This window comes from Balaenoptera ricei, chromosome 1 (assembly GCF_028023285.1).
Source record: "Balaenoptera ricei isolate mBalRic1 chromosome 1, mBalRic1.hap2, whole genome shotgun sequence".
Lineage (NCBI taxonomy): Eukaryota > Metazoa > Chordata > Mammalia > Artiodactyla > Balaenopteridae > Balaenoptera > Balaenoptera ricei.
This window is the reverse complement of record NC_082639.1, coordinates 80,442,819-80,469,730: the sequence shown is the minus strand read 5'-3', so window position 1 is coordinate 80,469,730 and position 26,912 is coordinate 80,442,819. Positions and strand designations below refer to the sequence as shown.

General features: G+C 35.6%; 1 protein-coding gene across 1 annotated transcript in view; it reads left to right on the top strand.

The window, feature by feature from the left end:
• Nucleotides 1-308: 308 nt before the first annotated feature.
• The window catches only part of HFM1 (helicase for meiosis 1), a 150,074-nt gene continuing 123,470 nt past the window's right edge, over nt 309-26,912 (top strand). The window contains exons 1-6 of the mRNA XM_059900015.1: nt 309-386; nt 3,444-3,541; nt 12,399-12,511; nt 13,820-14,129; nt 21,142-21,407; nt 21,664-21,711. Coding sequence (XP_059755998.1) covers nt 3,471-3,541; nt 12,399-12,511; nt 13,820-14,129; nt 21,142-21,407; nt 21,664-21,711 — 808 coding nt within the window. The 5' untranslated portion in view covers nt 309-386; nt 3,444-3,470. The remainder of the gene's footprint in view (nt 387-3,443; nt 3,542-12,398; nt 12,512-13,819; nt 14,130-21,141; nt 21,408-21,663; nt 21,712-26,912) is intronic.

Below are 26,912 nucleotides of genomic sequence, written 5' to 3'. Positions count from 1 at the left end.
CGCCTCTTGAGGGGCCGGCTGGCGCACTCTTGTTTTGCTTTGATGGCTCCTGGAGCCCCGCGAGTTTATTTCCAAGTGTGTTTCCCTCCCGGGGCGGGAGCTGGTGGCCGGCGCGCGTGTAGCCGCGTGTCCACAGCGACGCGACCTGCAGCCCCGCGGGCCCGGTGCCGGCGCTCGCGTCTCGGCCACTCACCCGGCCGGAAGTCTTCCGCCCTGCGCCCGCGAGTCTGGGGTGGGCTTTCTCGGATTTTGGGAACATCACGGGGGTATTTTTTCTTCAGACCCAGATTCGGTTCCTGCTGGAACTTCCCGGCCCCGTGGGTCCCCCGGGGACGTGGTGGAGATCAGGCGCTCCGACTGTAAGGACCTCTCGGCCGAGACTCGGGGTATTAATTTGTTCCCACGTTCATTCTCTTACTTTTGTCAAATTCCCTGCGGTCATTTGTGATGGTTGGTTTTTCCAGTGAATGTTGGTCTGAGTCTTCACTGATTACCGGTTTCTGGCAAATCAATATTTCGTATCTGGGTTTCTGCACTTTTGAAATAAGTATATTTCTGAGAGTAAAAATTGTAAGAGATAACTAATAGATCTGAACATCTTATACAATAAGGATTATAGAAGGTAAGAAGATGCTAAATTGTCACTAAAATAATTAGGTAAGGTGCAGGTCATTTCAACAATCAATAAATTATGTAGTTACAGAAACAGTTTAAATATTTTAAGAGTGATTAGAGCAGAAGCAAGCACTTAAAAAAAGAAAACATAATTTTATACCACATGCTGAAACTAGAACTTTGTAATCTAATGTGGAAACTTAGAATATTTGACTCTAAACCTAAAACTTAAAATTAATTAATCCAAAATCTGTCATCTCCTACGGTAACAAACTCATATTGAAATATGGTAACGTCCCTTGTAGGACCTATGTTTAGAAAAATATATTTATTTACATAATTCAAGTGCCGAATCCCACGGTCTTCTAGAACCTTCATGATTTGATTTCATGAATCCTGAATTAGAAAAACAAATCACATTTTAAAACTGAATATTAAAGATTGGGGGGTAAAATTTTAAGCCTCAGAATTGACGGAAAATTATTTTTATATAAATTATTTATAAACTGAACATTGCTAATGTATTTATTCCACAGTGAATTGTTATGGACCATCTGCTATGTATCAGGCACTGTTCTGGGTTATAGGAATACATTAATGAGTAAAATGTCCCTGCTTCCTCTACAGGGAGAAAGATAAACAACTGAACAGTTATAAATTAGTGCTGTGAAGAAAAATAATGCAAAGTATGGGGATGGAGTATTTTAGATAAAGGAGGTTTTCTTTCATAGGACTGCATCAGAACTAAAATATATACGTAATGTTTTTATTCTGGACCCAAACAAGTTATATTCTCTTTTATGCCAGAACTAGGAGTCAAATCAAAAGTTCTCTTGAAAATATTTGCTGTTTATATAGGAGGTTTTTAGATTAATTTATGAAATATTTTTTTTCAGAAACAAATATTTTTAATTTGCAGTTTTATTGTTTTGTTTGCAGCTTCTTTTAGAATAAAGAGTTCAAACATGTGCCTGTCAGCCTTAAGAGTTTCTACTTAAATTCTGAGGTACCATATAAAAGTGGTCTGGTATGTTTTAATTTGGAAAACTCTTTTTGTTATTTAAAATTATATAATTTTCCTAAGACTAGAAAGGGAATATTTTATTTGTTACTTTTTGGTTAATATAGAAACATGATTGGCACTTTTATTTATACTTTATCTGGTAATTGTTTCCAACTTCTGAAATTCTTTACTTAAAAAAGTTGTTAAAGACTCCAGTTAGCAATTTCTGAGTGACTCCCTTCTGCCTCCCACCCTGTTATCCTAGGCTTCTATTGTCCACATAATTAAATTGTTTTAGACGTTTATAGAACCATGCTACCTTGTTTCAACTTTCCTGTTTCTTTTTGTTGGTGACTAAGCGATTAATAAATTGAGAAAAATGAAGAGGACAACTAAGCTAAACAGGTGGAAAGGGGAAAAGCCCAATAACTAAACCAGTGAAAAACCCCACAGTATTCTGACAAAGTAAGAACAGTCCTAATGTAATCAAATTTAGCCCTCTTGTTAGTAGCATTTTGTCAAGGGGTGCATGTGGAAGCATGCCTCTTTCCCCCACGTACTTCCACATGTGTTTCACTATCACATCAGGGAGGACTCAAAATTGAAGGGCCTGGACTTCCCTGGTGCAGCAATCAATCGATCAATACGTACATACATACAAACATACGTACACACACACTGCTCTGACTTGGTAATATGGATTTCTCCACGAGATGGCGCTCATATAGTGTCTTTGATTTTAGTTTCCATCCTAAGGAAAGCTTTGCGATGTATTAACTATCACAGAATAAATAGAAATGTGATTTTATATTTTATGATATGTGCGTCTGATTTCATGTTTTGTCATATAGAATCTTATATCATGTTTCAGAAATTTAAAAAAAGTTGAGATGTAGTGTTGATGTGCAGGGGGAAGAACTGCAATGTATGTATCTGTAGAAAGAGTTCTACTGTCTCCTGTTAAATTTGAGGCTTTGTTCAGCCCTAGATTTTTGCTATATTCCCAGGTAGCCAATGATGAATGTTTTTATCCTTTACATTTAGATAACATCTTTGGATGTAAAAATTATCTTTTTAAAAAGGAATGTAAACATTTATATATATGTTATGTAATATAATGGACATATAACATACATATATATGTATATAGTTTAACATATATATGTTAAACTAGTAAATGTGTTTATTTTGATAAATTCAAACATATATAAAAATAAACATTATGAGGAACTCCACGTACCTATTACGTACCTTTAGCAATTATCAACTCATTGCCAATCTTGTTTCATCAATAACCCTCAACATTTCTCTCTTTATTTTGAAGCAAATCTACTCTGTCCCTTGACTTTGAAGGAAATCCCTGCATATGTACACAGTATATTGTTAGAAACACATACATTCACAATAAAATGCACTATCCTAACTCAAAAATAATGGTATGAACAAAGTATTTTAGGAGCCCGAAAGGAGCCATTAATTCTGCTTTTGGGTAATTCAGAGAAACCTTTGAAGAAGAAATGGCATCTGACCTGTGCCATTAAGAATGGGTAGGAATTTGTCAGGTGGAGAATGGAAGAAAACACACTCTTAAGCATTGGTGCAGAATGAAGAGAGGGGTACGTATGTGAATATGTATGAATGAGTGGAGAACAGAGAATAATGTATTTGAATATTTAAGCACTTGGGAGGAAGTTACAGAAGATGTTGCTGAAAGGCTATCTGTGGTTATTTTGGGAAATTAATGATTATAGTTTATGGATCCAGAAATTTTGTTTCTACATCTTTGTAAATAGAACATAAACTTTTTTTTTTTGGTATTTTTTAGATTTGTGACAAAGTCCAGTTTTTAACAATGCTGAAATCAAATGACTCCTTGTTTTCCTTGGATAATTTGTTTTTTGAAAAAACAGATGAAGCTGAAAAGTAAGTCTGCTTTAAAGAATGATAACAGTATATTGCTTAAGGGTTTTTGATTTTTAAGGCATTTTAGTTTTCCCTCTGGTAAATTTATAAATAAAAAATGAGGGATCAACAGAGTGACATTTCAGGTATATGCTTGGTAAACATGTAATTCAGATAAGGAAGTAACTGAAGTTTAACATGTTAAATGTTACAATTTTAAAAACAGAGTAGATTCTTGTCTATTTGGCTTTCATTCATTTGCATTTCTGGTTTGTTCAAATTATTTTTGGCTGAAGTAAAGACTGAAAGTAATGGTCAAAGAGTAGCTCAGGACAAGGGGTGGTGATGGCACCTTTTGGAAACAGAAAGGGCAGTGTGCCAAAGGCCAAGTGTGATAGGCAGATTCAGTGCAGGCAGGAAGTAGGGGTGGAAATAAAGATGTGGTACCAAAGGAAATATGAATGGGGAATAAGGAGTCTGTTAAATACTGGCTTTTATGGATTTTCACATGTGAATCCCTTTAGTTCTAAGTTTTCTATGTATTTGTTCTATTGTGTTACCCTTTTTAATGAAGCATTGGGTAAATTATTTACTGCTTCATTTATTCTTCCATTCATTCAAATATTAATTCAAATGTTGACTGAATGCTGAAAGGGATATAAAAAGAATGAAACAGACTTTTACTTTAAAAAACTTAAAGCCTATTTGAGGTTAAATACACATGTAGAAAGGTCATTCATAAATAATGTGACCATGTAATTCAGACTGGGACACTTGAGAGTGAAAGAGTGCATCCAAATGAAGCAACAGGTGTTAATCAAGACTGGCCTGGGCAAATTTGGAACATATGGTTGCTCTTCTAACAATACAAAAAAACAAGTGCAAAGCAAATTATAAGCATATATTCACGCAAAGAAATTTCAGATTTGGAGAGAGACTTGGGCCAGACTGTTTAGGTCAGGCTTTATGGTAGTTGGGGGAGACTTCAGGCTTTGAAGGACTGGATAATTCTTTTTTTAAAAAAATATTTATTTATTTATTTGGTTGCACCGGGTCTTAGTTGCGGCAGGCAGGCTCCTTAGTTGCGGTACGTGGGCTCCTTTGCTGTGGTATACGGACTCTTAGTTGTGGCATGCATGTAGGATCTAGTTCCCTGATTTTGTGAATGTAAGATTAGAAATGGATTTTGAATGAGCATACGCTCTGCTGCCTAAAACAATGCCTGACACATAGTACTCAGTAAATAATTGTTGAATTGATTAATGAATGAAAAAAAAAAACAGTTGAACTTCTATAGTTGGATATAGGGGTAGTGTCGGGTATAGGGGTAAGCCAAATAAAGAAAATAGTTTTGAACAAAGATAAGGAGGGACAGAATGTATTATCTGTTTGGTATACAAGTAGTTAACTTTGGTCTGTACTATAAGGGACATGTAGGAGAATTGAAACTGTAACGTGACCTAAGGCCTCTAGGAAGTTTGGTGTTATTTAGAAGCCACTGAAAGATTTTGAATGGAATAACATGAAAACAATTCCAAATTAATGTGATAAGAGTATATGAAATATAGAGAGAAAGCCCAGAGGCAGTGAGGTCAATTAAAACACTGTTGTTCTCAATCAGACATAAGTTGCTTAGAGCCTTGATTAGGATAGTGCTAATGGAAATACAAGGAAGTGATGTATTCAAGAAGCTTTATAAGGAAGATGCAATAAGAGACAGTATGTGTCTGGATATAGTGGGTAAAAGACTGTACTATGGTTTGGATTCTGGGTGATGGGGAGAATGATGACACCTCTGGAAAATACGGAAATCAAGGAAGATTTGATTTTATGGGGAGGCTGAATAGAGAGCTAGATGTGTGCTTTTTGTATCTTGTTAACATCTTTCTTGGATTTTTAGGAATGGTCTCTGTGCAGAAAAGAGTTAATATACCAGGCCCAAACCACTATCTTTGAAAAGGCCTACTTGTAAGGTTGGCCTCTGGCTGGAGTCTGAGAACTTGGATTTTAGGAAGATTCCTACCATTGACTGATAAATTGGCTCATTGTGTAAAAACTGTTTATAAAAATAATGTGGTTTATAATGAACATCTGCTCTGCTGGGAATCTGGAATTTAGGTATGTGCCAGAGAGGGATGCCTACATGAGTAGCCCTCAATAAAAACCCTGGGCATTAAGTCTTTAATGACTTCCCTTGTTGGCGACATTTCACGTGTGTTGTCACAACTTGTTGCTGGGGGAATTAAGCACATCTTGTGTTACTCTAGTGGGAAAGGACCTTTGGAAGCTTGTGTCTGGTTTCTCCTGGACTTCACCCCACAGTCATGAGTAGGACTATATGCTGAGTCCTGTAAGTTGTCCTAGGGAATCATTGACCCTGGCGGTGATCTTGGGGACTCTGTGACATAGTCCTAAATTTCAGTTGCTTTGGTGTATTGTCAGACAATCTGTCAGACATTGTCAGGTGATGTGTTACAGATTTTTGGTTTAGAAAATAGAGCTGTAGTAGCTATGTTTGAGGTGCTGTGAGAGGCAGAAAATTGAAAGACTGGGCCTCTCACTTCTGGGAGTTTAAAATCCTAAAAAAAGAGAGAAGAAAAAATCATAAAATCCTTGGGACTTGGCTTAGACAGTTTATGTGGTATTCTTCTCAACTTTATTTTGTTACCTAATGCTTATCTTTTCTTCTAATGAAGGACAAGCCAACTTTGGTTGGAAAGGAAACATTAAAACATTATATGTTAATAGGATCACAGCTGAAAGATAAGGAAAGGTAGTTAACAATGTAAACAGGGTGACAAAAATCTCATCAATTACTGTAGGTTTACAAAGTGATTGTCAGTTTCAACAGTTTTCTTGGATTTTCCGTGGTTATAGATGGTTCTGGACCAAGAATATTTGGGTTAAGACATTAATTCGTAATAATGTTTTAGGAGTACTCTAGAATACCAATACTGGTGTCATTTACACACTTGTGACCCATGATTAGATGTCAGGTGTATCATCAGTAATTTGTTACTTGTATTGGTTAAGATGCTAAAGTTTCAGAATGATTTACTACTTTCTTTTTTATATTGGAGCAGATTTAAGATTCCTGTCACAAGCATTTGAATTGGAGAAAAGAAAATGGAGTTATAGCCATTATTTAGGTAGCATATCTCACATAGCAGTGTCATTAATCCCATGACACACAAGGAAAAAAAGAATGCTGCTATATAGGGATAAGTCAAAGTCACCGCAGAAAGGTAGTATATTAAGTTTAAGAGTCTGTAATTGAGTAATGTTTAATTAATAAATACATAGTTTCTTTTTTTTTTCTTAAATAAAATTATTATATATTTTTTGGCTCTGAAAATTCACATTTTAAAAAACACATATGGGGAGGTATTACAAAACATTTAAGGTAGCCCATGATTACATTTATTTGTTCATAGGCTAAGTCTTTTTTTTTTGAATTTTTGAATTTTATTTATTTTTTTATACAGCAGGTTCTTATTAGTCATCCATTTTATACACATCAGTGTATACATGTCAATCCCAATCTCCCAGGTCATCCCACCACCACCCCCATCCCCCCGCCGCTTTCCCCCCTTGGTGTCCATACGTTTGTTGTCTACATCTGTGTCTCAATTTCTGCCCTGCAAACCGGTTCATCTGTACCATTTTTCTAGGTTCCACATATATGTGTTAATATACGATATTTGTTTTTCTCTTTCTGACTTACTTCACTCTGTATGACAGTCTCTAGATTCATCCACGTCTCTACAAATGACCCAGTTTCATTCCTTTTTATGGCTGAGTAATTTCCATTGTATAAATGTACCACATCTTCTTTATCCATTCATCTTTGATGGGCATTTAGGTTGTTTCCATGACCTGGCTATTGTCTATTGTAAATAGTGCTGCAGTGAACATTGGGGTGCATGTGTCTTTTTGAATTATGGTTTTCTCTGGGTATACGCCCAGTAGTGGGATTGCTGGGTCATATGGTAATTTTATTTTTACTTTTTTAAGAAACCTCCATACTGTTCTTCATAGTGGCTGTATCAATTTACATTCCCACCAACAGTGCAAGAGGGTTCCCTTTTCTCCACACCCTCTCCAGCATTTGTTGTTTGTAGATTTTCTAATGATGCCCATTCTAACTGCTGTGGGGTAATACCTCATTGTAGTTTTGATTTGCATTTCTTTAATAATTAGTGATGTTGAGCATCTTTTCATGTGCTTCTTGGCCATCTGTATGTCTTCTTTGGAGAAATGTCTATGTAGGTCTTCGGCCCATTTTTGGATTGGGATCTTTCTTTTTTTGACATTGAGCTGCATGAGCTGTTTATATATATTGGAGACTAATCCTTTGTCCCTTGATTCATTTGCAAATGTTTTCTCCCATTCTGAGAGTTGTCTTTTTGTCTTGTTTATGGTTTCCTTTGCTGTGCAAAAGCATTTAAGTTTCATTAGGTCCCATTTGTTTATTTTTGTTTTTATTTCCGTTACTCTAGGAGGTGGATCAAAAAAGGTCTTGCTGTGATTTATGTCAGAGTGTTCTTCCTATGTTTTCCTCTAAGAGTTTTATAGTGTCCGGTCTTACATTTAGGTCTCGAATCCATTTTGAGTTTATTTTTGTGTATGGTGTTAGGGAGTGTTCTAATTTCATTCTTTTACATGTAGCTGTCCAGTTTTCCCAGCACCACTTATTGAAGAGACTGTCTTTTCTCCATTGTATATCCTTGCCTCCTTTGTCATAGATTAGTTGACCATAGGCGCGTGGGTTTATCTCTGGGCTCTCTATCCTGTTCCAATGATCTATATTTTTGTTTTTGTGCCAGTACCATATTGTCTTGATTACTGTATCTTTGTAGTATAGTCTGAAGTCAGGGAGTCTGATTTCTCAAGCTCCGTTTTTTTCCCTCAAGACTGCTTCGGCTATTCAGGGTCTTTTGTGTCTCCATACAAATTTTAAGATTTTTTGTTCTAGTTCTGTAAAAATTCCATTGGTGGGGCTTCCCTGGTGGCGCAGTGGTTGAGAGTCTGCATGCCAATGCAGGGGACACGGGTTCGAGTCCTGGTCTGGGAGGATCCCATATGCCACGGAGCAACTAGGCCCGTGAGCCGCAATTGCTGAGCCTGCGCGTCTGGAGCCTGTGCTCCGCAACAAGAGAGGCCGCGATAATGAGAGGCCCGCGCACCGCGATGAGGAGTGGCCCCCACTTGCCGCAACTAGAGAAAGCCCTCGCACAGAAACAAAGACTCAACACACCCATAAATAATAAATAAATAAATTAAAAAAAAAATTCCATTGGTAATTTGATAGGGATTGCATTGAATCTGTAGATTGCTTTGGGTAGTATAGTCATTTTCACAATGTTGACTCTTCCAATCCAAGAACATGGTATATCTCTCCATCTGTTTGCATCATCTTTAATTTCTTTCATCAGTGTCTTATAGTTTTCTGCATACAGGTCTTTTGTCTCCCTAGGTAGGTTTATTCCTAGGTATTTTATTCTTTTTGTTGCAATGGTAAATGGGAGTGTTTCCTTAATTTCTCTTTAAGATTTTTCATCGTTAGTGTACAAGAATGCAAGAGATTTCTGTGCATTAATTTTGTATCCCGCAACTTTACCAAATTCATTGATTAGCTCTAGTAGTTTTCTGGTGGCATCTTTGGGATTCTGTATGTATAGTATCATGTCATCTGCAAACAGTGACAGTTTTACTTCTTCTTTTCCAATTTGTATTCCTTTTATTTCTTTTTCTTCTCTGATTGCCATGGCTAGGACTTCCAAAACTATGTTGAATAATAGCAGTGAGAGTGGACATCCTTGTCTTGTTCCTGATCTTAGAGGAAATGCTTTCAGTTTTTCACCGTTGAGAATGATGTTTGCTGTGGGTTTGTCGTATATGGCCTTTATTATGTTGAGGTAGGTTCCCTCTATGCCCACTTTCTGGAGAGTTTTTATCATAAATGGGTGTTGAATTTTGTCAAAAGCTTTTTCTGCATCTACTGAGATGATCATATGGTTTTTCTTCTTCAATTTGTTAATTTGGTGTATCACATTGATTGATTTGCATATGTTGAAGAATCCTTGCATCCCTGGGATAAATCCCACTTGCTCATGGTGAATGATCCTTTTAACGTGTTGTTGGATTCTGTTTGCTAGTGTTTTGTTCAGGATTTTTGCGTCTATATTTATCAGTGATAATGGTCTGTAATTTTCTTTTTTTGTAGTATCTTTGTCTGGTTTTGGTATCAAGGTGATGGTGGCCTCATAGAATGAGTTTGGGAGTTTTCCATCCTCTGCAGTTTTTTGGAAGAGTTTGAGAAGGATGGGTGTTAGCTCTTTTTTAAATGCTTGATAGAATTCACCTGTGAAGCCGTCTGGTCCTGGACTTTCGTTTGTTGGAAGATTTTTAATCACAGTTCCAATTTCATTACTTGTGATTGGTCTGTTCATATTTTCTGTTTCTTCCTGGTTCAGTCTTGGAAGGTTATACCTTTCTAAGAATTTGTCCATTTCTTCCAGGTTGTCCTTTTTATTGGCATAGAGTTGCTTATAGTAGTCTCTTAGGATGCTTTGTATTTCTGTCGTGTCTGTTGTAACTTCTCCTTTTTCATTTCTAATTTTATTGATTTGAGTCCTCTCCTTTTTTGTGATGAGTCTGGCTAATGGTTTATCAATTTTGTTTATCTTCTCAAAGAACCAGCTTTTAGTTTTATTGATCTTTGCTGTTGTTTTCTTTGTTTCTATTTCATTTATTTCTGCTCTGATCTTTATGATTTCTTTCCTTCTGCTAACTTTGGATTTTGTTTGCTCTACTTTCTCTAGTTCCTTTAGGTGTAAGGTTAGATTGTTTACTTGAGATTTTTCTTGTTTCTTGAGGTTGGCTTTTTTCCTATAAACTTCCCTCTTAGAACTGCTTTTGCTGCATCCCATAGGTTTTGGATCGTCGTGTTTTCATTGTCATTTGTCTCTAGGTATTTTTTGATTTCCTCTTTGATTTCTTCAGTGATCTCTTGGTTATTTAGTAACGTATTGTTTAGCCTGTGTTTGTGTTTTTTACGTTTTTTTCCCTGTAATTGATTTCTAATCTCATAGTGTTGTGGTCAGAAAAGATGTTTGATATGATTTCAATTTTCTTAAATTTACTGAGGCTTGATTATTGACCCGAGATGTGATCTATCCTGGAGAATGTTCCGTGTGCACTTGAGAAGAAAGTGTAATCTGCTGTTTTTGGATGGTATGTCCTATAAATATCAATTAAATCTATCTGGTCTATTGTGTCATTTAAAGCTTCTGTTTCCTTATTGACTTTCATTTTGGATGATCTGTCCATTCGTGTAAGTGAGGTGTTAAAGTCCCCCACCATTATTGTGTTACTGTCGATATCCTCTTTTATAGCGGTTAGCAGTTGCCTTATGTATTGAGGTGCTCCTATGTTGGGTGCATATATATTTGTAATTGTTATATCTTCTTGAATTGATCCCTTGATCATTATGTAGTGTCCTTCCTTGTCTCTTGTAACATTCTTTATTTTAAAGTCTATTTTATCTGATATGAGTATTGCTACTCCAGCTTTCTTTTGATTTCCATTTGCATGGAATATCTTTTTCCATCCCCTCACTTTCAGTCTGTATGTGTCCCTAGGTCTGAAGTGGGTCTCTTGTAGACAGCATATAGATGGGTCTTGTTTCAGTGAGCCTGTGTTTTTTGGTTGGAGCATTTAATCCATTCACGTTTAAGGTAATTATTGATATGTATGTTCCTATTACCATTTTCTTAATTGTTTTGGGTTTGTTTTCGTAGGTCCTTTTCTTTTCGTGTTTCCCACTTAGAGAAGTTCCTTCAGCATTTGTTTTTAGAGCTGGTTTGGTGGTGCTGAATTCTCTTAGCTTTTGCTTGGCTGTAAAGCTTTTGATTTCTCCATTGAATCTGAATGAGATCCTTGCCAGGTAGAGTAATCTTGGTTTTAGGTTCTTCCCTTTCATCACTTTAAATATGTCATGCCACTCCCTTCTGGCTTGTAGAGCTTCTGCTGGGAAATCAGGTGTTAACCTTATGGGAGTTCCCTTGTATGTTTTTTGTCGTTTTTCCCTTACTACTTTCAATAATTTTTCTTTGTCTTTAATTTTTGCCAATTTGATTAGTATGTGTCTTGGCATGTTTCTCCTTGAGTTTCTCCTGTATGGGACTCTACGTTTCATGGACCTGGGTGGCTATTTCCTTTCCCATGTTAGGGAAGTTTTCGACTATAATCACTTCAGATATTTTCTCAGGTCCATTCTCTCTCTCTTCTCCTTCTGGGACCCCCTATAATGCGAATGTTGTTGCATTTAATGTTGTCTCAGAGGTCTCTTAGGCTGTCTTCATTTCTTTTCATTCCTTTTTCTTTATTCTGTTCCGCAGCAGTGAATTCCACTATTCTGTCTTCCAGGTCACTTATCCGTTCTTCTGCCTCAATTATTCTGCTGTTGATCCCTTCTAGTGTATTTTTCATTTCAGTTATTGTATCGTTCATCTCTGTTTGTTCTTTAATTCTTCTAAGTCTTTGTTAAACATTTCTTGCATCTTCTCAATCTTTGCCTCCATTCTTTTTCCGAGGTCCTCGATCATCTTCACTATCACTATTCTGAATTCTTTTTCTGGAAGGTTGCCTATCTCCACTTCATTTAGTTGTTTTTCTGGGGTTTTATCTTGTTCCTTCATCTGGTACATAGCCCTCTGCCTTTTCATCTTCTCTGTCTTTCTGTGAATGTGGTTTTTGTTCCACAGGCTGCAAGATTGTAGTTCTTCTTGCTTCTGCTGTCTGCCTCTCAATAAATACGAAGTTTCTGATGTTATATCTTTATTAACATATATTCATATTTTTATATTTTATATAGCCATCCAGACAATGAAAAATCTTTGGATTGGTTTCTTCCACCTGCTCCATTGATTTCGGAAATTCCAGATACTCAAGCATTAGAGGAAGAAATAGAAAGTCATAAGCTGTTAGGTAAATTGTCACATATTTTTTTGGAAGCCAAAGCCATTCAGCTCGTGTTAATGTAAGAAAATCTAATATTGAAATATTGAATCTTTTATTTTAATGGAATAAAATGAAAGTTAGAGACCCATTCAAAATAGTGCTCAGCAAATCTTAATATCTGAAACATTTTCCTTCTCCATACTTACATATACACACATATGTATATTATATGCATAAAATATATTATGACACACCTGTTATATTGTTCTGTGGATTTGTTTCCTCTTACCATTAAAACTGTCACTGCTATTTAGTTTTTGCCTTACCCTTTACTAAAGGTAGGATCCTCTGGTTTAGGAAACCAGATTCATGAAATATATTGAGTGAAAAAAACAAGATGCAGATTATATATAGTTTGTTACCATCTTTACAAAGCTAGAAAACAAGCACACTCAAACAGTATATGCGGTCTAATGTGATAATGTTGGTAAAACTGATTTTTAAATTGAGTGGTAGGTTCATGCATGTAGATTTTGTTATTAAGCTTCATAATTTTTATATATTTTATATATGAAAATACATATTATATACTCTTGTGTGTACCAAATAATATGTAGAATTATTACATATATAGAACATGATAATTCTCTTATATGTTATAATAGAACACACACCCATATATAATACGTATATGTAGTAGTATAGTATGTACACATAAATGATAAAACAAATTTAAGCCCTAATGAGGCCTCCAAACTCCTTCCAAACCTTTCAAAGATGCTTATAAAGTCTCTGTAAAGACACCTTTAAAATTCTGTCACCTTGATGAAAGCATTCCTTTATCTTGATTTTAGAAGCAAGATTACAAATTTAAAAGCATTGTGTCATGTATTTTAATACTGAATCTATTCAGTAACATTTTATATGATTGGTCACTGTATTTTTGTGTATAAATTATTTATATAAATTTTTAAATCTTCATAATTACTTATATAATTGTATCATTTGTAGTAGATAAATACTTAAACATTATAATTATGGTTATTTCTGTGGGTCAGAAATTAAACCTATTTTATAATGTAGGTTTAATATAAATTTCAAATTTAATTTCATTAATTCTTAACTAATTTCTGAGTATCCTGTAGTGTTATGATATACCATAAGAGTAACAACTACCTGTATTTCAAAATCACATATAGTATTACAGATTATCTTGTTATTTTCATATTTACCTGGTAAGCTGTTTTGAAACATTTTATTAAATTTTTCTATCATCATTTTGAAAATTTGTTTTCAAGGAGAACATGTAGTAATTAAAATATTCCATTTTTGTAGGTCAGAGAAAGAGGTCAAAAATGTTACCATCAAATTTGAAGATAACTAATGAAGACACAAATTATATTTCACAAACACAAAAATTCCAATTTGCCTTCCCTTGTAATGAATATGAAGAAGATGATCTAAATTTTGGAGGGGCAGGTAACAATGACTTACATGTTGCTGGCAAGCTGACATATCGTTCTTCTCAGAAATGGAAAAATCACACTGGCACTGAGATAGCACTTGAGAAAAATGTTCTGGATGATACAGAGTTAGTTAATTTTACACAAGATAAAGGAGAGAGCACGTCAGCCTTCCGCAAGAGGTAATTTATTAAATGAAGTAAATAATATTCAATGATAAAGTTGAATATTTATGTGTATGTCCAGATGTATGAAGTATGGTAGAATCTGAATGAGAAAAACATCAACAACAAATAGAGTCTACCAGGGACTTCCCTGGTGGTCCAGTGGGTAAGACTCCGCGCTCCCAATGCAGGGGGCTGGGGTTCGATCCCTGGTTGGGGAACTAGATCCCACACGCATGCCGCAGCTCACGCCACAACTAAAAGGTCCCTCACACTGGAACTAAAGATCCCGCATGCCCTAACTGAGACCCGGCGCAACCAAAATAAGTAAATAAATAAATATTAAAAAGCAAACAAAGAAAAAAACAGTCTACTATGTACTAGACACTCTGTTAACTGTGGGATTCTAGCCATAAGTTCTTGTCTTCAGAGAACTTACAGTTTATTGAGGGAAAGGCAGATAGTAAATAAAAATAATTGATTGAATACTTTTTGCACCACAATTATTTTGATGAGATATATGGTTAGAGCAGAGTTTCTCAAACTTTTTGTTTTCAGGACCCCTTTACCCTTAAAAATTATTGAGGATTCCCATAGAGCTTTTGATCTATTATATTTGATCTATATCTATCTATTTTTGATCTTTATATCTATTGATATTGATATATAATATTAATATTATAAATTAAAATTATGGAAAAAAGTGTTATGGAAATTGTTTTGATCATATGAACTCTCCGAATCTTTTGAGAACTGCTGTTAATGTGAGGTCCTAATCTGCTCTGCACAATCAGGGAAGACTTTCCTGAGGAAATGGTATTTAAGCTTAACATTAAGGAGGAATAGAATCAAGCTGAATGCAAATAAAGAAGGAGAGTGTGCCAGGCAGAAGGAATAGTATGTGCAAAAGTACTAAGGTAACGCAGAGCTTGGCTTATTCTTAGAAATTTTTCTTTAGTTTAAAGTAAGAGAGAATGCTAAGAGATAAGGTATGGAGGGGCCAAGTCATTCAGAGTCTTGTAGGCCATGAAACACTTTGTACTTTTAAGGCAGTGGTTATTAAACTGTGGCCCATGAACTCTCTGCATCAGAATCACCTGGAGTGCTTGTTAAAAATTTGGATTCCTGGTTTCTACCTTAGACCTATTGAATCACAGTCTGGATAAAGGTGAGGATGGGACCCAGGAATCCAAATTTTTAACAAATTTTCTAGATGATTGTTATGCACACTAAAGTTTGAGAACCGTTGTTCTAAGGTCCTGGGTTTTAAGCAGAGGAGTAAAATTAGATTTTCTTTTTTATTTAATGTCCATTTTGGCCCCAGTATGATAAATTAGAAGAGAGCTAGAATACATTGTGAAGGGTCACTTAGGCTATTTTATTAGTGTAGGTGAGAGAGGATGGTAGCCTGATCTAGGACTGAGATAACAGGAATGAGAAAGTTCAAAGTTATTTAGGAGATAGAATTCCCACAGGACTTAAATGACGTTTGGATATGAGACCTAACTCCTAGGTTTCTGGCTTGAGCCAGAATGATGAAGGATGATAGTGTTCTTTCATGATACAGAAAACTGTAAAGGAAAAATAGGGGAAGGTGGTGAGTACAGATTTGGACATGTTGATTTTGGGTGCTTACAAATTGTCCAAATAGACAATTGGATGTATGGGTTAAGGATTCAGAAGAGATCTAGTTGACAGTTTTTGTTTTCTCTGTGACATAAGAGACAAAGTCATCTGTGGAGTTTGAGGGGAAAAGTGGGGGTATTGAGCAAGTATGAGAAGAGTGGAAGAAATTGTGGAGAATGGGAAAGCAGCTAATTAGAATAATGGTAGGATTTTTGGACACTGTAAAGGGCCCAGTTGAGGTTGATGTCTATGAATTTTTAAATAAATTTTATTAACATGTAATTCACATATCATAAAATTCATTATTTTGAAGTGTACAGTTCACGGTTTTTAGTATAGTCACGGAGTTGTGCAACCATCACTACTCTCCAATTTTAAAATGTTTTTGCTGCCCTAAAAGAAACTCTATACTCATTAGCAGTCCCTCCCCATTCCTCCTTCCCCCATCTAGCCCCTGACAACCACTAATCGTTTTCTGTTTGTGTGGGTTTACCTATTGTAGACATTTCATATAAGTGGAGTCATACAATATCTGACCTTTTGTGTCTGGCTTCTTTCACTTAGCATAACATTTTCAAGGTTCATCCATGTTATGTCATGTATCAGTACTTTATTCTTTTTTATGGCCAAATAATATTTCATTTAATGGGTATATCACATTTTGTTTATTGATCTGTCAGTTGATGGACATTTGAGTTGTTTCCACTTTTTGGCTATTATGAATAATGTTGCTATGAACACTCATGTGTACGTTTTTGTGTGAATATATGCATTTGACCCTTGAACAACACAGAGGTTAGGGGTGTTGACCTCCTGGGAAGTCAAAAAATGAAGTATAACTTTATAGTTGGCCCTCTCTATCCGCAGTTCTTCATCAGTGGATTCAGCCAACCTCAGATCGTGTAGTACCGTAGTAGTATTTATTGAAGAAAAAAAATCCGAGTATAAGTGGACTGGTGCTGTTTAAACCTATGTTGTTCAAGGGTCAAATGTATTTTAATTCTTTTGGATTTATAGTTAGAAGTGGAATTGCTGGGTCATATGGTAACTCTATATTTATCTTTTTTGAGAAACTGCCAAATTGTTTTACAAAGTAACTATACCACTGAACAATCCCACTAGCAATATATGAGGATTCCGATTTCTCCATGTCCTTGCCAGCACTTGTTGTCTGTCTTTTTTATTATAGCCATACTAGTGGGTGTGACGTGTACCACTGTGGTTTTGATTTGCATATTCCTGCTGACTAAAGATGTTGGGCAACTTTTCATGTGATTATTCGTTATTTGTATATCTTCTTTGGAGTAATGTCTATTCAAATACTTTGCCTGTTTTTTTAATTGCGTTGTCTTTTTATTGTTGAGTTGCAAGTGTTCTTTATTCTGGATAAAAATCCCTCATCAGTTATATGATTTACAAATATTTTCTCACATTCTGTGTGTTGTTTTTCACTTTTTTGTTCGTATCCTTAGCAGCCCAAAAGTTTTTAATTTTAATGAAGTTAAGTCCAATTTTTCTAATTTTTGACTGGACTTTTGGCATCCTATGTTGATTGGACTTTTGGTGTCCTATCTAAGAAACCATTGCCTAATCCAAGTTTGCAAAGACTTACTCCCACATTTTCTTCTAAGAGTTTTATAAATTTAGCTCTTAAATTTAGATCTATGATCCATTGTGAGTTAACCTTTCAATATGGTGCAAGGTAGGAGTCCAACTTAATTCTTTTGCACATAGATATCCAGTTGTTCCAGCACCATTTGTTAAAAAACAAAAACAAAAACTATTCTTTCCCCATGGAATGTCATGGCACCCTCACTGACAATCAATCAACCATAAATGGAAGGTCTGGGGGTTTTCTTACACCATCCAATTATCTGATTCATCAACACCAATGGGTGTCCAACAATTCAATTCAATTTTCATACTAACTCCTGGAGTTAGCATCAGACCGCATGGGTTAAGGGTTCAGTCCCTTGCCCTACTTGAAATGCCAGCCACAAATAGGGTGCCAGGCTACTGACATTTCTGCCTTGCAGACTACAAATTTGGGAGTTCCCACTACCCCACATTAGGTGTAATAATTTGCTAGAATTACTCACAGAATTAGAAAAATGCTTTACTTATGTTTACCAGTTCATTATAAAGGATACAACTTAGGAGCAGCCAAATGGAGGAGATGCATAAGGCAAGGTATGGAGAGGAAGAGTGTGCAGAGCTTCCATACCTTCTCTGAGTGTGTCACTGTCTCAGCACCTTGATGTGTTACCAATCTAGAAGCTCTCCGAACCCCCTGCCATTTAAGAATTTTTCATTCATGGAGGTTTCATTACATAAGCGTGATTGATTAAATCATTGGCCATTGGTGATTGAACTCAATCTCCAGCCTTTCTCCCCTCCTTGGATGTTGGGAGTGGAGCTGAAAATCTCAACCCTCTAATCAAGTTTAGTTCTTTCTGGTGATCGGTCCCCATCCTGAAACCGTCTAGGGGCCCTACAAGAGTCACCTCATTAGCATAAACTCAGGTATGATTGAAAGGGGCTTATTATGAATAACAAAAGATGCTTCTATCACTTCTCTCAAGCAGGGAATTCCAAACGTTTCAGGAGCTCTGTGCCAGGAACTGGGAACAAAAACCAAACATATATTTTCTATTATACCACATAAAGGTTTTTTTCCATGCTCTCAATTCTATTCTATTGATCTGTATGTCTGTCCTTATGCCTGGCATAAGGATATTTTTCACAATGGCATATCCTACATTTTCTTGATTGCTGTAGCTTTGTATTGATAGTAAAGTTTTACATCAGGAAGTGTGAGTCCTCCAACTTTGTTCCTTTTTTTTCAAGATTTTTTTACTATTCTGATTTATTTGCATTTTCGTATGAATTTTAGGATAAGGTGGTCAATTTCTGCAGAGAAGCCAGCTGGGATTTTGATAAGGATTGTATTGAATCTGTAGGTAACCTGATGACTATTGCTATCTTAATATCATTAAATCTTCCAATCTATGAACTGGGATATCTTTCCATTTATTTAGGTTTTCTTTAATTTCTTTCAAAGGTGTTTTGTGGTTTTCTGTGGACAAATCTTATACTTATTTTGTTAAATCTACTCATAAGGACTTTATTCTTTTTGATGTTATTTTAAATGGAATTTCAGATTGTCCCTTGAAAGTGTATAGAAATACAGTTGATTTTTGTATATTGATTTTGTTTCTTCAGTCTTGCTAACGATGACTTTGAATTTTAATATAACTCATCTACCTAACAGTTGTACTTTTTCCAGTAGTGTTCCACCACCCGGCTGCAATTATAAAAAACAATAGACAGATTCATCTAGAATTGCAGGTTTGCAAGATAGTATGATAAAAGGCTAAAGGGGAAGAGGAGTTTAGAATATTGGTAAGAGAGTGGTCAAAAAGATAGGTCATGGTATTAAATTCATTAAAGGTACGTGAGAAAAATGAAGGGGAAGATGGTTTGGGAAAAAATAAGGAGATTAATTATAGTAATTTTGTTCTTTGACCTCATTGGTACCTTGAGCACAGAAGCTAAAAGAATAGGAGGTTGTGTTCAGAGAATGATATGTCGGAATCATTGATTTGAAAGGAGGAGCGGTTCTGGATAATGATAATGTCTAAGGTGAGAGAGTAGGTGACTGAGATCATGTGAGGGAGAAAGCCACTGAAGATAAAAGCCTAAGAAACTGAGAGGGTAGGATTTCGAATGGGTTGTCTACATGAATGTTGAAGTAACCCAGATGATGGCAGAGTTTGGGATTGAGAGGAAAAGATTCTAAAGTGACCAGAGGTTGATATATGATACATGCCATGAGGAGGGTTACAAGGTGGTATAGCTAGACAGCACAGATACTTTTGTGAGACAGTGGAAAAGTAATGATGTAGATTTGGGGTGGAGAAGAAGACTCTCAACCATCAATACATTGGATGTGGGAGAGTTAACAGTTTTTTCCACTTAAGAGTTTTTTAAGGAGCCAAGAGTTTTCCAGGGCAAATAAATATTTTTGTGAAGACCAGGAAGTAAATATAAAATTCAGTAAAGAAGCTGAGGATATGGAGAGTGTGGAGTGGGAGTTCCAGAGGACCTAGGAAGAATCTGAGGTTCAGAGAATTTAGATAACTAGTATGTGGATAATATTTTTATGGTTTGAGAAACCTATTTCAAACTCTAAAGTCATGCAGCTAGAAAGTGGAGGAGCTTTGGATTTATATCCAGGTTTGTCTGATTCCAAAGTCTGTGCTTTTAACTGATATCTCAGCATGTAGCAAGGAGTCATCTTGTGGCATAAGTGTTTTCCTTGTCTTCAATACCATTTCATAATGGGATTCTATTATATTATCTAAGACTAACCATCTGCTTTTGAATTTTCTGTTTTCAAAAATAGAACTGCTGGCATTGGAGGATGCAACTCCACAGTTTGTTCTAAAATACATTTCTCTCTCTAGTTTTTTGAAAGATTGGTCTTTCTCATATAAAAACCTGTCATTAAGATTAATAGTCAAAGTAATTTAGAAAGTATTCTATATTTGTACAGTACTTATTTGGGTGTCATTCCTTACAGAATTCTGTAAGACTGATAACCTGCCATCACCCTTTTACTTATTCTATAAGGTGCTAGTGTTGTATTAGGAACCCTATTGGTCACTTCTTCCCTTAGGGCTATTGTGAACAAATTATTTGATGGATTGTCTTTGAATCAGTCAAATATAGTAAATTACAATCATAAGATGGCCTTTCTTTGTTTTCTAGAACTTTACAAAGAACTATTTCTTACACTAAAATGATTATTGAACAGTGTTTGGAAAGTTGGTGCTGGATACTGACAAGAAGTCTCAGTACCTGTCCACATGGGCCTCTCTATAGGGTTGCTTCAGTGGTCTCATGATATAGTGGCTAGCTCCCCTTATAGTGAGTGATCCAAGAGACCATGTGGAAGTGACAATCTTTTATGACCTAGCCTTAGATGTCACATGCTTGTCCTTCCACAGTACTCTTGTAGTCTCATAGGCCAGTCCTGATTCAAGGAAGGTGACTAATAAAGGGGTTGAGCACCAGGAAACAAGGATCACTGGAACTATCTCAGAGGTTGGCTACCGCAGATGGATTTATCTGAGTGTTAGGAAAGTGAAAAGAAATAATTCACTTTGTTATAAAGCAGAAACTAACACACCATTGTAAAGCAATTATACGCCAATAAAGATGTTTAAAAAAAAAAAAAAAGAAAGAATTCAGTGGTAAATTTAGCAAATTGTACTTTAGGAGAATGATTAGCTTTTGTATTCTAATAAACCAAAATCTGTAAGTATTTTTAAAGGGACCAATTTTATGCTAGTTTTTCACATTCTAAGTAACTATTACAAATGCAAATATGTTTTTTTTGCAGATTATTTAAAATATCTGACAATATACATGGGAGTGCTTATTCCAATGACAGAGTAAACTTGGACTCTCATATTGGCTCAGTGAAAATTGTCCAAATGGAAATGAGCAAAGGGAAATCATGGAAATATAGCAATAGTAAGCAGAAACCTCAGTATTCAGACATTAATATGTTTAGAGCCAGTGATACTTTTTCTGCTTCTGAAATCAGAGAAGGCATAATCAAAGGACCATCTTTTTCAGTTGCCTCCCAGCCTCATGAAGTTCAAGGTAATTCCTTGCTTTTTCAGTTGGTTTTCTAAAAGTACAGTCTAGTCTGTATTTCTTAGCATAGGTAAGAATACAAAAATTTGAGTAGGCTGTCTCTCTATGTACAATTTCTTTACTATATTGCATTGTGTTTTTTAACTGTGATCTAATATTGTTTTAACTGTGCTCTCAATAAAAAGTTACACAAATTTTATTGAAGTAGCTTTTATGGAAAAGGTTAAAAATATGCATAAGTATGTAGGATTTTTTTTTTTAGGGGTAACAGAAAATGGTTTCAATTCCTTGAAGGCTGTCACAGAAATCCGTATCCTTTAAATTATTTTACTACAGCAGCATTATATTTGAAGTCATAATTTTAAAACATTTTGGTTCATTGTGTTTCTGTTTGTTTGTTTTGGCTGACAAAGAAGAAGAGGGAAAAGTGAATCTTTTGGGTCATGTAAGAGTCTCAATATGTGTGATAGTTAGTGCTACTGAAAGTGTGGTCTGTGGACTGGTACCAGTTGTGAACTGTTTGTTACCAGTCTGTGACAAGTACAGATATGAGGTTTGTATTACTGAATGAACTGTGAGCATATTTACTTACAAATTGATACAGATAATTTCCTTTATTTTGTGTAAGGACAGCATATTGGTATAAACATGGGTAGGGGAAATGACTGAGAATGGGATATTCTATGGACTGGGGACATTTTTACAAATCTAGTAATTTTTGAAACAACCTAATTTGCAGATTATACCTATTTACATGTCTGGGTATTTCCAACGTAATTATTTTGAGTATATATGTGTGTTCTGGAGGTAACATTCTCTTTGCTTCTTTGATACTTTGTGTATGTCTGTAGCAGTGTACTTATTCTATTTTATTATAATTCATCAGCTGTTTCTGTAACTATTTCCCTATGACCTATGAACTCCTTGAAGGCAAGGACCAAGCCTTGTGTATCTTCTTATCTCCAAATTCATTGAAAGCCATATAAAGAGGAGAAGTTGTTCTGGCAAAAGAGTAGCCATGAGCAAGGGCAAAGGTAAGAAAGTATGGAATATGTTTGGCAAGAACAAGCATTCCAGTTTGGGTGAAAAAAGTCATGATTAAAGGAGTAGTAGGGGGACTTCCCTGGTGGCACAGTGGTTAAGAATTTGCCTGCCAATGCAGGGGACATGAGTTCAAGCCTTGGTCTGGGAAGATCCTACATGCCGCGGAGCAACTAAGCCCGTGTGCCACAACTACTGAGCCTGCACTCTAGGGCCCGTAAGCCACAGCTACTGAGCCTGTGTGCCACAACTACTGAAGCCTGCATGCCTAGATACCGTGCTCTGCAACAAGAGAAGCCACCATAATGAGAAACCTGCACAGCACAATGAAGAGTAGCCCCCACTTGCCGCAACTAGAGAAAGCCCACGCACAGCAACGAAGACCCAACGCAGCCAAAAAAATAAATAAAATAAAATAAATAAAATTTTAAAAAATGCAGTAAAAAGGAATTGTATTTTTTTAAAAAAAAGGAGTAGGAGGAAATAATGATGGATAGGTATTTTAGGGTTAGATCATTTAATGCCATAAATACCAAGAAGTTTTTATTTTTAATATATTTAGTAAGCCATGAAGAGAAACCATGCAATATTTTTGAGCAGGTCAAGTTACATTACCTAAGCCATGCTTTAGGATTATGGAATTAGTGACTCAAAACTGGGGAAGGCTCTAGAATCCACAAAAGTTATGATCTAGTTGACAAAACAGTGAATTCCAGATATGGGGCCATTGAGCTAGAGAAATCTAGGGATGAGTGATTCTAATCCTGGGTACTCTGGGGACTGAGAATTCTGAAGTATAGTTAGAAAATGTTTGCTTCACCACTTGTGAAAAATTGCCTCCAGTGCATATAACTGAACTGAATTAGAATGGGAGGAGGGGACAATAAAAGGGTTATATATGATATAATAATGTCAGAAATGGCCAGCCATTAGTGCTCCTCTTCATCATGGTGTCTCAATCTTGTTGCACTTCCTTCTCTCTGGTGATCTAAATAGTGTGGGAATGTAGGAAATAGGTTAGCAGTAAACAGTTAAAGGTAGTTTCATTATCTGTATGATGGGAAATTCTTATCCCATACCTGAACTTGCCATAATATGACTAATTTTTGAAGAGTTTTAAAGATTTTCTTGCTATCTTAGCATAGATGAAGTGGTTCTGTTGTTTAGGTCTCTTTGTTAGCTAGACTACTGCCTACTCTTGTGTCCATTGATTTATTGTCCAAAAAGTTCATTTGCTGTCAAACTTGCTGAACTTGCTGCACTTTATTGTTTCCAAGTGTATTATTTACAGTGGAAGACAATGCTAGTTATGTTAATTTGAGAGTTTGGGGATTACTTGGACTTATTTTCTGATTATTTTACAATATTTTACTATATTTGAATCCTCAGGACAATAGAAGTTTGGTCAGATTGATCCTGCTACAGTACTGTTGTCATTTTCAGTTCTGCAGACATTCCGCTCCTCCCGCCCCGCATCCCGTTATAACATGTAATTGCAGTGAGACTGCTGAGAATTTGTTGGACAAAAGGAAAAATTTGATATCAAGTGTTGATAATGATGATAAATGGTATACTTAGTAGCTGAGTTTTCTCATGAGCTAGAAACTGATTTTACATCTACTCTGAATCATAGGTTCATTTTTGTGAGTGTAAATTGATGTGGAATTACCTCATGAGAGAAAAACCAGCATGATGACCCACTTGTGGGCTTGTTACAAATAAATATTTTAAAGGAAGAGATATATTTTGAAGGAAAAATGAGATTTGTTCAAAAACTGATGAATTGACAAACTCAGTATTACATTTTTGATTCGGAATGAGTATTCTGACACAGTGCACAATTGAAAGTAAAATGAAGGTTTATAAATTATCTGCTTGATTTAATAAATGCAAGCCTGTATTAATTGAGTTCTTAATGTGTGCCAGGCATTTGGGATATGTCAGTTAGTAAAACAGACAATGAATTCTTGCCCTTGAGAAGTTAACATTCTTGGTATGGGGGTGGGGAAGAGGATAGATCAGAACAATTGTAACAGTATATAAATAAGTCATATAGTATTTTAGAAGGTGATGAGTAATATGAAAAAAGAAAAAAGTGGGGCAGAGTAAAGGAGATTAAATTGGGAATGCTGGAATGGGGGCTCAGGATTAGAATTAAATAGAGTAATTAGGGTACGTCTTCTTTAGAAGTTGAGATGTAAGCACATGAAGGAAGTGAAAGAGCCAAGGAAATATGGAGGGAAGAACAATCTAGGCAGAGGGAAGGCTTTACAGCAAAAACATGGCTGATGTTTTTGAAAAACATAAAAGAGTCCAATAAAGCCAGAGGAAATGAGTCAGAAGCAAGAGTAGTAGGACATGAGGTCAGAAACACAAAGGTGGAGTGGGGAGGCAAGATTATGTAGGGCCTTGTGGCCATATACTTTGAGAGAAATGGGGGAATTTGAGCAGAGAAGTAATATGCTCTGATTTAACTTTTATCAGGATCACTTACCACAATCCATCAATTTTTTTTTTATCCATCAATTTTTTAATATCTTCATAAAAATATAATTGCTTAAATAACTATGTATTTGTGTTCTCAGATATATTATCTGTTTTATATCTCCTAATTGATTGTAACAGCCTCAGTTGCAGGAACTCATTTTCTTCTTTATTTACAACTTCCTGCAGCTTTCTGAATCTAGTATTCTGCACAGTGTTTCATAAATGTAGTTGACAAATGTGACTCAGACTAATAAGAATCCATGCAAGTACAAATATCTCCCAAACTGGCAATAGACTCTTAACTTGGAGAGGGGACAGTTTATTCTTTATATCTATTAATATTTTTGAGCTTTCTCAGAGGAAGGACGATTTAAGTCCTTGTTGAGCCAGTATGCTGATAATTACAATTAAATCCACCACTTAGCACAACGAAATTACCAAAAACAAAGGAATTCAGGGTTAGGTGACCAGCAGCAACACACATCAGCTAATGAAACATAATCAACAGTTAAAAAATGAAATTTGGAATTTTAAAGAAGAGATAAATATCAAATGGCCTCATCAAGATGAATAAGAAAAAAATACCACTCTGGAAAAGACAAACTACATTCTTAGTTCTGATATACTTTTACATATGTATTTGCATCTCTTCTCTCAGATCTAATTGTCAAAGTATAACGCTTATATAACCTCGTTTCTCCATAAGGACTTTACAAGTTCTTTTCAGAATATGGAAGGTGACTGGGGACTGGAATAATTTTAATTCCTCCCCCACCCCAGCTTTATTGAGGTATAATTGACAAAATTATAACACATTTAAAGTGTTCAATATGATAGTTTGATAAATGTATACATTACAAAATGTTCCCACCATCGAGTTAGTTAACACATCCATCACCTCACATATTTACCTTTTTTTTTTTTGTTTTTTGGATGAGAACACTTAAGTTAACTCTCTTAGCAAATTTTAATTATACAATACAGTATTTTCAACTCTACTCACCATTTTATACATTAGATCCTCAGATCTTACGAATCTTATAGCTGAAAGTTTGTACTCTTTTACCAGCCTCTGTTTCTCCCATACCCCCAGCCCCTGGCAACCACCATTCATTGTACTATTTTTATGTTTGACTTTTTTTTTTTAAGATTCCACTTATAAGTGATATCATGCAGGATCTGTCTTTCTCTGTCTGGCTTAATTCACTTTGTATAATGCCCTCCAGTTTCATCCATGTTGTCACAAAAGGCATAATTTCCTTCTTTCTAAAGGCTGAATAATATTCTGTTGTATACATATTTTCTTTATCCATTCATTTCTTAATGGTTATGTTGTTTCCATACTTTGGCTACTGTGAGTAATGCTGAAATGAACGTGGCTATACAGATATTTCTTTGAGATACTGATTTTGTTTCCTTTGGGTATAACCCAGGGATTGCTGGACCATGTGATACTTCTATTTTTAATTTTTTGAGGACACTCTGTAATGTTTTCCATAAGGACTGCACCAGTTTATATCGTTACCAGTAGTGTACAAGGGTTCCATTCATCCATATCCTTGCCAGCATTTATCTCTTATCTTTTTGATTATAGCCATTCTAACAGGTGTTAGGTGCCAACTCACTGTGGTTTTGATTGGCATTTCCCTAATGATTACTGATGATAAGCGCCTTTTCATGTGCTGTTAGCCATTTGTATGTCTTCTTTGGGAAAATGTCTATTCAGGTCCTTTGCCTATTTTTAAACTGGGTTATTTGTTTTTTGAGTTTTATAAGTTCCTTGTATATTTTGGATATTAACGCCTTATTGGATGTTTGGTTTGCAAATATTTTCTCCCATTCCATAGGTTGCCTTTTCATTTTGTTGATGGTTTCTTCTGCAGTGCGAAAGCTTTTTAGTTTGACGTAGTCGTACTTCTTTATTTTTGCATTTGTTGCCTTCGCTTTTGGTTTCAAATCCAAAACATCATTGCTAAGACCAGT